General features: G+C 38.1%; 1 protein-coding gene across 1 annotated transcript; it reads left to right on the forward strand.

The window, feature by feature from the left end:
* Positions 1 to 2,018: 2,018 nt before the first annotated feature.
* LOC143019832 (uncharacterized) lies at positions 2,019 to 3,674 on the forward strand. The gene has a single exon (XM_076175817.1). It carries the CDS (start codon positions 2,019 to 2,021, stop codon positions 3,462 to 3,464), a length of 1,446 nt encoding a protein of 481 aa, XP_076031932.1. The 3' UTR covers positions 3,465 to 3,674.
* The last annotated feature ends 8,826 nt before the right edge of the window (positions 3,675 to 12,500 follow it).

Consider the following 12,500-nt stretch of genomic DNA (forward strand, 5'->3'; position numbering starts at 1 on the left):
AAATTAAACACAAGTAAATACAAGGTTATGTACATAGGTAAAAGTAACTGTAAGTACGATTACAAGTTATTTAGAAATTCGTTAACAAAAGTGGATGGTGAAAAGGATCTCGGCGTAATTATCAGTAACGATCTCAAATCATCTAAGCAGTGTATTTCAACCTTTGATAAAGCAAATAAGCTTCTAGGACTGATTGTGCGGTCTTTTGACTTCAAAAGTACATCTCTCATTAACAAGCTATATAAATTGTTAGTTCGTTCACATTTGGAATATGCTGTTTCTGTATGGTCATTGAATCTCATTAAAGGCATTGACAGATTGGAAAAAGTATAACGGCGAGCCACACAACTGATTCCAAATATCAAAAATGAATCATATGAAAATCGTCTAAAACATATGAATCTGTTTTCCCTAAAAAAGCTTAGACTCAGAGGTGACTTGATACTGGTCTTTAAGATTGTAAAGGGAACTGTCGATATCAAAAGTGGCAAAAGTTTCACACTGAATGACAATCAGACAAGGAATAAAAGTCTCAAACTGACAAGAAATAGATTTAATTTGGAAGTGGGTAGAAACAACTTCACCAACCATGTACTTAATAAATGGAATAAACTTCCTGCAGAGGCAGTGCAATGTAGTTCAGTTCTAAGCTTTAAGAATCATTTAGATAAACACCTAAGCAAGATGCTGTAATGATTATAATTTATTTTGTATTATTATTTTTTGTTTTGTTATCATTTGTCTTTTTGATTTTCATTTATTATTAGTTATATGTCAATTTATTATTATTTAGTATTTACCTGTTTGTTTATCATTTAACTATACCTATGCATTTATTTATGTATTTTATTTGTTATTTACATTATCAGTTTTTATTTATCATTTTATTATTATTATGATTTTTTCACATCCGACCTAGATATGGACCAAAAGGTCTCCTGTCGGCATGCTCCGCCTATGTAATCCTTTGTAGTAGTAATAACATGAGTAATGATAATGATAATATTGATAATACTGATGATAATTATAATGAAAATCCATGTCAGACGATGCGATAACCCTTTCACGACGGGGAGAGCGCCTTCAGAGCTAAGAGGTCCAGCCCCCAGGTCTTAAACTTGATAAATGACATCCAGATATTTCTTATGGGTTACCAGCTGGAGAACATCAACTTGACCCCCTTGCGTACCGGGTGCTACCTATCCTCTTGTCTTTAATCCTGCCAGACTATTTCATACTTCTACAAAGACTCATACTGATAAAGTGTCGAATTAGTCTCTTCCATACTGGATAACACTTTTCCTTTTGGTTTGACTACCACCAAGCTAATTCGTTCTGTTTGGGTACTCCCTTCCCTCATGAGTAGTTAATAGGGTAGTTATGGGGGGAAATAAGAACTTAACGTCATGAGACGTTCAACTGCGATCAAAGCAACTACCATCGCCTTTCGTGGTTGGAGAGCCACAACATATAGTAATCAAGATAACTGTATAGAATCAAACCAAAGCCTTTATACTTTCATGGCTAGATCGATACCTAACACGCTACAGCTGATTGTAGGACAACTCGTCCACGGACATCTCGTCCATGGACAACTCGTCCACAAAACTGCAAAGTAGGACAACTTGTCCACAGACACCACCATGGGTGGTCAACTCGTCCACGGACAAGATTTCAAAAAACTTTTAGAAAATTATTTTATTACCTTTTTTTTTAATGATATTTCATGTTATTTCATTAAAATTTGCTTTAGATGGTATATTTTGGTAAGTAATAGATGTGTTTATAAATGTTATGGACATGCTTATTTTAACACCCTAGAATAGCTCCAACTATGATCAAAAAGAAATAATCCCAACTCTATCATATTTACTCCTAATATTTACCCCAACTATGCTCAAAAAGAGCTTGTCACACCTCTATCACACCTCAACTGGCTCAGTCACACCTCAGTTCTGTATATAAAGCTAGCTTGTCATGTCATGTCATGTCAGTTTTACTCAAGTAGTTACTCAATCATGTCAGCTGAGCTTCAGGTTGTAACAACGCAGAGAGGTGCTCAAAAGATTCTTCTGGATGGATTCATGTACACTAAGAAACATGTTTCCAAGTCAGCTGATGAAGTTGTCTGGCGCTGTATCCAACGTGATGTCAAATGCAGTGCCCGCTTAAAGATCACCAAGAGCCTTAGTGACCATAGGCTTGTTGGTGAGCACAGCCACATTGCAGACCGTGTGAGATGTGATGTGGAGCAAGCTCGCCAATATATGAAGAGGAAGGCTGCTACCACCAACGACCGCCCCAACAACATCCTCAGCTTCACCGTTAGAGAGCTTGATGATCAGGTCAAGGCACGCATGCCAAGGCCGGACACCAGCAAGCGTGTCCTTCGGCGTGTCCGTGCTGCTCACCGTCCAAAGGATCCGCAGTCCCTTCAAGAGTTGGACATCACAGGCCCCTGGGCTTCCAACCTCCTCTACGACAACGGTCCTGCAGCTGATAAGCGCATCATCGTCTTCGCCTCCCCTGGTCATCTAGAGCAGCTCGCAGCCTGTGACGACTGGTGTATGGACGGCACGTTCTCAGTCGCTCCCAGACTGTTCACCCAACTGTACGTCGTCCAAGGTCGCATCGGTGAAGGCTACTTTCCTCTGGCCTTTGCCTTGCTCCAGCGCAAGACGCAGACCACCTATAAGGAGCTCTTCCGTGTTCTCGGACAGCATGGCTGCGACCCCAGCACCGTCATCGTGGACTTCGAGAGGCCAGTGGAGCTGGGCCTTCGTGCAGTGTTTGGAGAGGAGATCCAGGTCCGGTTCTGTTTCTACCACCTCAGCCAGTCTATTTGGAGGCAGGTCCAGGGCCTGGGTCTCAAGAACCTGTACGAGTCAGACGACGAGTTCCGGCTCTTCTGCGGCCAGCTGGATGCCCTGGCCTTTCTTCCTACTGAGGACGTCCATGAAGGCATGAAACATCTGCGGTCCACCAACGAAGCAGCAGCCTTAGTGGAGTATTTCGACTCCACTTACGTCTCCGGCCAGCTCCGCCACCAGCGCCGAGTCACCCCCACCTCAGGCAGAGTCATCCAACCAGTTCGGCTTCGGCGCACTCCACCGATGTTCCTACCTGAGCGGTGGAACCAACATCACGCCACCCTCAACAATGAGCCACGCACAAACAACATATGTGAGGGGTGGAACAATAAGTTCTCCAGTTTGGTGGGCCATTCCAACCCCACCATCTGGAAACTTATCGAGTGCCTTCAAGCAGAAGCATCCAACGTCGACTCGGTTCTCCTCCAGGATGAGCGTGGCATCCGCCCTGTGAAGCGAAGGAAGAAGTGCTACGCTGAGCTGCAGACACGTCTGTGCAACTTGGTGGGCGACCTGAAGGCTGGCAAGAAAACACTTCCAGAGTTCCTGCGTGGTGTCAGCTACAACCTCCGTGGTGGCAAGCCCAACATCTAGACCTTACACTTGTATATTTATTCTGTATTACACACCTGTATTCTGTATATATAAATATGTAAATAAAGTTTTATTGTTCTGCAAATTATGTTTATTATTCTTATAAAAAAGTCATTGGACGAGATGTCCATATTCCTGTGGACGAGTTGTCCTACTTTGCAGTTTTGTGGACGAGTTGTCCGTGGACGAGTTGTCCGTGGACGAGTTGGCCGTCCAGGGCTACAGCTGTACGTCGATTTATACAAAGTTGTGGTGGGTTCGGCTTCGATTTTGCCTCGTTAGTATGAAGGTTCATCAGGTAAATACAAAGTGGGTGGTCATGGTTCAGAATAGAGAATCAGGCCGGCAAGAGACTTTTTGGTTCATGATATTTCCGAACTATATTGATAAACAAAAATAGTGAAATGGATAAGTTGATATATAGACAAATAGATAAATTAACCTATAAGTGCATATATAGATAGAAAATAAATAACTCAATAGAAAAATAAACGAGGTGATAGAAATATCATCAAGCAAGTAAATCAATTACTTAAGAATGAAAAATGAACAATTAATATATAAATACATTGAAAACGATAAATAAATGGATAAATGCATAAGTAAATGAGTTATTGCATGACCAATTAAATTAATAAATTAATGAGTAATTATATACATGAAGGAATTATAGCATATTAATTTGATATAAATCTAAACGAACTCCTGCAGGAAGTTTGTTTCTACTTTGAGATCAACAATTCTGTATCTTCAAGAAAAAAAGAAAAGAAAAAAAATCAGACTATCAAGGGTCATCAACCACTAAAGCATTATGTTTAGCATATAAAGATACTACTTTGGTGGAGAGTAAAAGAAAGCTTAATAATGAAATCGCTTTTTGTTTTTGTTTTTTGTTTTTCTTCTTTTTTTCCAGAAAGTAATTCATCCAAAATAGCCCTTGATATTCTACCAGAATAGTTTTCCATTCAACTTCTGATGATTGTATACAGATTTTTGGACATGTAGTTTGGTGCGCTGTTTTCCATCCTTTGTAATTAATGGGTCAAAGTTGGCTAATTTCCAATTATCTGATATAATGCCAATCGTGATTGACCTGAATAGAGTTGGTGGTGCAAAATTTTTATTTTTCCCTAACGTTGTGGGATACCAGTTAGTCCAACCAAGTGTTTTATAGAAAAAAAAAAAAAAGAATCTCACTGTTTGACCTTTTTGAGTTTCTCTTTTTTCACTTTTTTTGTTTTTGCCTGATCAAAGATCGTTTCTTTAAACTTTTTTGTTTTTGTTTTAGTATTTTGTCCGTTGTTTCTTTAATCATCAGTTGGATAATGCTTTCCCGTTACACACACACACACACACACACACACACACACACACACACACACACACACACACACACACACACACACACACACACACACACACACACACACACACACACACACACACACACACAATATATATATATATATATATATATATATATATATATGTGTATATATATATATATATATATATATATGTATATATATATATATATATGCTAATAAGAACACGGGTACGTGTGTTCACTTATGCAAAGTAGACCACTTGGAAAAAGAAACTAACGAAGCAGAGCGCTTTCGTATATTACATCTTCAGTGCAACAAGTACAAAGTAAATTTAATAGAACATCTCCTAACATCCCTTGGCTTAGGTATATTGATGACATTTTATGCCTTTGGCCAGAAGATAAAAATGTCCATGATTTTTTAACTAAATTGAATACCCTTGTTGATTCTATTAAATTTACTTTAGAAATTGAGAAAAATTGTACCTTACCTTTCTTAGATTGCACTATCCTACGTCATGACAATAGCCTTAAATTCAAAGTATATCGTAAACCAACCAATGTAAGTTCATATATCCATTATTATTATTCTCATCCAAATAATATTAAACGTACAGTTTTTGCGTCTATGTTTAGAGTTTTTCGTATTTGTAGTCCTGAATTTATTGATGAAGAAATCAGAAATGTTTTTGACATTGGGCTAGAATTAAAATACCCTAAGCAATTCCTTGATATTGCTTACAATTTTGCAAGGAAATAATTTTTAACTCCTCAGCCTAAATCACCTTTCAATTATCATAATGTTTTAATTTTACCATTTCCATTTTTTTTTGTTAAGTATCACAGAATAATTGAAAAGATTTAACGTAAAGGTAGTTTTTAAAAATTATAGTACAGTAAAACATAAACTCATCAACAATAGTATTGAAATTAATAAAGGATGCATTTATAAAATTCCTTGCAAAATGTGTAATCAATTTTACATAGGTCAAACTGCCAAACCCATTAGAATTGAACAACACAAGAAAAATGTTAGTGATGGCAATAATTCTAGTGGTATATTCAAGCATATTGAATTAAATAATCATCCAGTTGATTGGAGTAATGCCCAACCAATCTATTATACCAACAACATAATAGCAAGAAATTTAATAGAGTGTAGTTAGATTCATACCACTAGTAATCAAAATACCAATCTACACAAGTGTTTATACAAACTTGATAATTTCATTTGTCAAGAAATTAGTAAGATGATATCAGGTAGAATGTAACCCTTGCGACTATGTGACCCTGGCGACTGTGACCTGATGTCGCCCCACCATCATAAGTTAATTGACAATGACCTTCCGCCCTCCAGGGGGTAATTGGCCGCTACCCTTATCCAAACTGTCCTTGTTCCTTTGTTTCATGTATATATTATGTATGCATTTCTATTTACTTTGTACTTGTTGCACTGAAGATGTAATATACGAAAGCGCTCTGCTTCGTTAGTTTCTTTTTCCAAGTGGTCTACTTTGCATATATATGTATATGTATGTATATATATATATATATGTATATATATACAGTATATATATATATATATGTACATATATTATATATGTATATATATATGTGTATACATACATATATAATAAGATTTGATACTAATTTGGAAGAATTAAATAGTACGAATACCGTTATAGAACAGGACTTTAGGAGAGCTTATTTTGATGAGAAGAGAGGATATATAAGACATTTAATCACTTACAAGTGCGAGGCCATCAGACCGGTCATTGATTTTGGTGAAATGTACAGTAACAGCTTTATTTCTTAATGCATTTTTTTCCCTCTCAAGTCAATACGGAAGAATAGTAATATTCCCAAATAGATGACGGATAGGCTGAAATATGAGACCGGATTGAAAAGACGACTTTACGTAAGGATATAAAACGAAAACCACTCCTTAGATCCATATATATCGATATGGCAAGATTGGTTAAAAAGAATACGCGCACAGCGAAATGTAACTATGAAATTAATGTTGTCAGACAAGTGAGATCCAACATCAAGGGTTCCTTTCATCTCTACAGAACAAAAGATAAGGAAAAGATAGGCCCAATTAAAAACGATGAAAATATCATAATAGAATAGGAGAAAAATGAGTTCGGTGTTTAACAAATATTTTCTCTCGTTGTTTGCTAAAGAGAGGTTAAATATGGTATCTGACTGTGATCCGATTTTCATTGGGGATGAAGAAAGTAAACTATCAAATATCAGCAGACTTAAAGCTACAAATTTCCCGGGTCTAATTTTTTTTTCCCGAGAGTTCTTAATTAATGAGTGTAAATTTGAAATCTGCTACCAGTTAACAGTACTATTCAACAAGTCGGTAAACACTGGTTTTGTGCCTAATGCTTGGGGGCAGGCAAACGCTGTTCCTGTTTTCAAAAAGGAAGATAAATCATCTACATGTAACTACAGACCAATCAGACTGACATCAGTTACAGGTAAAATGTTTAAATCAATAATAATTTATGGACTCAATGATCATATCGAATGACATAATTTGATTCGTGACTTAGAGCAGGGTTTCTCCTAAGATAAGTCATGTGTGACTAATCTATATTTGTACACTAATGTATATAAGGCGTCAAATAAGCTCAACTCAGTCTGCTTTGTGACCTCAGCCAGAGAGCTCGTTTTCTACAGAGACACCAGCTAGTGAATACCTGTGAAATTTATATCCCTGAATAGTGACGAGTGATTGTGTTGTGTTTTTGTAATTGTATACGTATAGCGCTATACAGTTACAGGTATAAAATAAAGTGTAGTGTTCTATTAATTTAGAATCAAAGCAGTATTCTGTTACTGTACTCCAAAGATAGGAGTAATAGTATAAGGTAAGTAGAGTAAGCTTCGTATATTTAGTTTATTTAGAGACCGCTTTTGTTTCTTATGTTAGTTTACATTTTCTCTTTGCCGTTTGTATTGCTTGTGAAGGTTGTGTAAACTTGTGTAAACCGTCTAAGGATGTGTGAGGAGGAAATTCGTCTTCTCAGGAGTGCGCTCTGTTAGAATAGCAAATCCTCCCCACAACCCAAAGAGCGTTCCACTTCTTCCCCTTCTGCCACTGCCGTGAGCTAGTGGCGCTACGTGGGGTCCCGTTTGTCGAGCTCGCGTTCGGTAAGCGGGTGCCCTGCGGAGCAACTGTTAGCTCTAGCCAATCGTCTTCCTCTGCTGAGGGATGAAGTGGCTGAAAATCAGGAGTTCTTGGTGGTGGGAGACTCCATAGTGCGAGGCTATGACGACATTCTGCAGCGGAAGACTAAATGGCGTTGCGAGCTTGTATGTCAACCGGGCCGTGGGATCGCCGATTGTACCCAAACCATCAGGCAACAAATACGGACGAACACGGTTACGATTGTTCATACGGGAAGTAACGATGTAGGTAGGGTGAGATCAGAGGAACTTGTTCGGAATTACAAGGTCATATAGTCTGTGGGATCCTCCCGAGGATCAACGCAGGCTCGTGTTGGAATAGTAGAGCCATAGGGATCAACGAGAGGATATCACGATTATGCACACAACTGGGATACCACTTTCTTGATCCTTGGTATCTCTTTTCCAGACGTCATGACCTTTACGTTTCTGATGGAATCCACCTTACTTGCAGAAGCGAAGATGTTCTTACAAACCTCATTGTGGGAATTTGTAATGAACTAGTTCCTTTTTTGGGGGTAGAAAGCCAAAGGGAAGGGGAAATATAATGTACTGGGGAAAACAAACTAGAGTATAGCAATAATGTAGAACAATATGCCGGTATAGAACAAAATATAATTTTAGGGTATAATGTCGGCAGAGGACGAAATATTACATTAGGATGTAATGTCAAAAGACAAAATATCACGATGTGATGTAATGATAGTGGAGGACAAAAGATCACGATGGGATGCAATGATAGTGGCGGACAAAATATCACGATGAGATGTAATGATAGCGGAGGACAAAATATTGCAGTAGGATATAGTGTCAGTGGAGGACAAAATATAATTTTAGAAAGGGATACCGGGCAGAATTTCAACGAAGAACAAAATATCACGATGGGATGTAATGGCAGTGGAGGAAGAAAACACACGAAGGGATGTAATGATAATGGAGGACAAAATATCACAATAGGATATAATGTCAGTGGAGGACAAAATATAATTTCAGGAAGAGATGACGGACCGAATATCAATGAACGACGGGAGACCGATGTAGAATGAGTTGACGTAGGGGAGGCAAAGTGTACAAAAGAGGTCGGATGACCGTGAGCGACGGGATATTCGTGATAGGGGAAATATTAATGAAGCATTGAATGTCAGTGAAGGACCAAATATCAATATAGAGCAAGATGTCTACAAAGAAGAATATTATATTGTAAGGCATGATATTCAAACTCAAAACGTGCCAAAGAGAAATAATCACGAGTAGTATTAGGAGCAAATTCCAAGAAATACAGTCGTTTGTCAAAAGCGAAAATCTCGATATGATAGCAATAACCAAGATATGGTTAAATGGTAAAGAATTTGAAGCTGAATTTAAAATTGCGGGATTTAAACACTTTCATCAGGATAGAAACCATAAGAAAGGTGGGGGTGTTCTCCTGTACGTTAAAAGCAATGTCCAAGGTTGTGCTTCAGAGAAAGTTAAACAGGATCCATATGATAGTTTGTGTGTAGAATTAACCCAAACAAATTGACAAAAAATGAATGTAGGTGTAACATATAGGCCAAAGACATTATCATTAGCAAACGACAAACTGTTGTTTCAAGAACTGTCTAGTTTCTGCAACCGGGACTTATTGATAATGGGTGATTTAAATTTTACTGACATTGATTGGATGACCCTTGAACATGGCCATATAGGTAGTCGCTTGATTGATTTTCTCGGTGACAATTACTTAGTTCAGCAAGAAAAATAGCCCACAAGACAAGAAAACTTACTCAATCTATTGATCACTAGCCGGGAAAGCATGATAACCGATGTAGAAGTCGGTGAAACTGTTGCTAATAGCGATCACTAATTAGTTATATTTAAACTACTAAAAAGTTTAGAATAGATACTTGTGTTTCTAAAATACCCAATTTCAGTAAAGCTCAGTTCATAGGACTACGTCAGGAGCTTCAGCTTACAGATTGGAAGGCCAAATTAAGCGAAATACTTGTAGATCATATGTGAGAAATATTTCAAAATACCCTTACAAAGATGATTCATACCTACATCCCATTTAAGATCATTACGCTCATGTGTATATATATATATATATATATATATATATATATATATATATATATATATATGATAAACACCATATGAGGACGGAGCCTTTATTTGTACGACTGGGTGTGACGAGTAAGATATCGTCCACATATCGCAGCCAGGTCACATGCTCGGGAACGATGTTGGCAAAGGGTCCTGTTTCTAGAAATTCCATGAATGAATTAGCCAGGACTGCACTTAATGGAGAGCCCATGGCCATGCCAAATTTCTGGTGGAAGAAACTGTCCTGGAATTTAAAATAATTAAATTCAACACAAAGTTTATCGGTGTTTATCGTATTCCGTGTTCAGGATGTGATAAAGTTTACATCGGAGAAACGTCACGCGACCTGAATACACGAATACGTGAACACCGTTACGACGTCAGGCATGATGTCACCACCAATGCATGTGTGACACATAGAAACAAGGAAAACCATCTTATGGACTGGAAGAATGCAGAGCTGCTGATACGGGAACCAGACAAAATCCGTAGGAAGTGTTTAGAAGCAGCAATCATTCAAGGAACGAACACTATTGAACAAAACAGGGGCATGTTTAACATATCTCCTCACATTATTCCCCTAATACCCATGGGCAGCCAAATACTAAATATCTAAACCACCCTTTGTGGACATTTCGCCCACGGACGTTTGGGCCATCATTCTCATCCTTTCCCAGTGTCCAATCCCCTCCCCCCCTTCTCCTTCTCCTCCTCTTCCTTCCCCCCCCCTTTTCTCTCCCCGTTCCCTCCTTTCCCCTTATTTAATCTCAAGCATTTGTATCTCAACTTGTACTTGAAAAAGCTGTAATAAGCAAAACGTCGTACAAATAAAGGCTCCGTCCTCATATGGTGTTTATCTCGTCAATCTTGTCGGTAAACTGCCACTTTTAAGCATATATATATATACATATATATATTCTCCAGTTTTCTAACCAATATTCTACCATTTAGAGGGTGGGCATAGACCAAGTTGCCAAAATGATTCATTTATTTCAACGTTTCGTCTAACAAAGAGACATCTTCAGGAAATTCTGTAACATAGATAATAATGACGTACAGAAATATAGAAAACAACATGTAAATCTAACCAATTATACAAATATAGAAGCAAATATAAATAAATGCGCAAATTCACACAAATTAACACTATACATGGGCTGATGGGGACCGTTACTTACAATAGTTAATAGGTCAGATGAAATGACGAAGAAAACCCTTCGCTCGGTGACATATATACGCACCTAGCCGGCTTGGGTGGTGGTGGAGGGCGGGGGTGGTATCTCATTAATACGTGAAAAAGAGGGTTGGGGGAGGGGTTAGGGGGTTGCGGGGTCGGTTGGGGGGAGGATGGAAGGAGTGGCTAGGAGGAGGTGGAGGGGGGGGGTTTCGGAGAGAGGTCATGCTCGGTAGTAGCTTGGCCGTGCTGCTGAACAAAGCGATGACAGAAGTCATGTTGCATTGGATATTAATGATAGGACTACATTCTCTGATAAACATAGCTTCTAGAAGCTTAAGTTTATGTACATCCCTATTGCTTGCTATAATCCTAGTGTTTGAAACTAGGTATTCACGGGTGGCTGTTAGGTTATGGTATTTCATTAAGTGATGCTTTATAGCCCCATTTTGTAAATGCATAGTTATTCTCCTACTGAGACTACATCTAGTAAAACCAATATATGCTGTTTGACGGGCTACACAGTTCCCGGTGCTACAGGTGAATTCATAAACACAATTAGTTTTAGACATAGTCTCAGTATTACTATTTAAGTTATTAGTTATAACAAATGAACTAGTTTTAGGGTTGGAGTAGTATACAACCACCCGGATTTCCTTATCTTTAGATACCGGATGACAGTTCTTAGTGATGATGTCTTTAATTATTTTTTCATCTTTTTTGTAACCCTTGTTGAAGATGTTATGGTAGTATATATCAATGAATTGGGGCTTAGGGGATGTTTGTGGGGAAAGGTGGTCACACAACATTTTATTACAAATTACATCAAAATCACTATTAGGGAAACCATTATTCACCAGAATCTGGCGGATGTGCTGCAATTCTGTATAAACTTTCTTCTAAGTTTCCTTTTATTCCGAGTGTGGGTTCATCGTAATTACACACACACACACACACACACACACACACACACACACACACACATATATATATATATATATATATATATATATATATATATATATATATATATATATATATATATATGTAGTCATGCACGTATTCCTACATGCATGCTGGCATAAGTGAAAAAAATAATGCATCGGAGTTAGCATTTACTGGACCTGACACTGATGGTGACGGTGGCCAAAAAGGCCGAGTAATGTTGAACACCTTAGGTCTGGTCGGGTTATGGCGTGAGGTCAGTGGTCGCTTATAAAAAAGCGCGGGCATGTATCGATGCTAATCC

Source organism: Oratosquilla oratoria, chromosome 3 (assembly GCF_046742065.1).
Source record: "Oratosquilla oratoria isolate Oo_2021 chromosome 3, ASM4674206v1, whole genome shotgun sequence".
NCBI lineage: Eukaryota > Metazoa > Arthropoda > Malacostraca > Stomatopoda > Squillidae > Oratosquilla > Oratosquilla oratoria.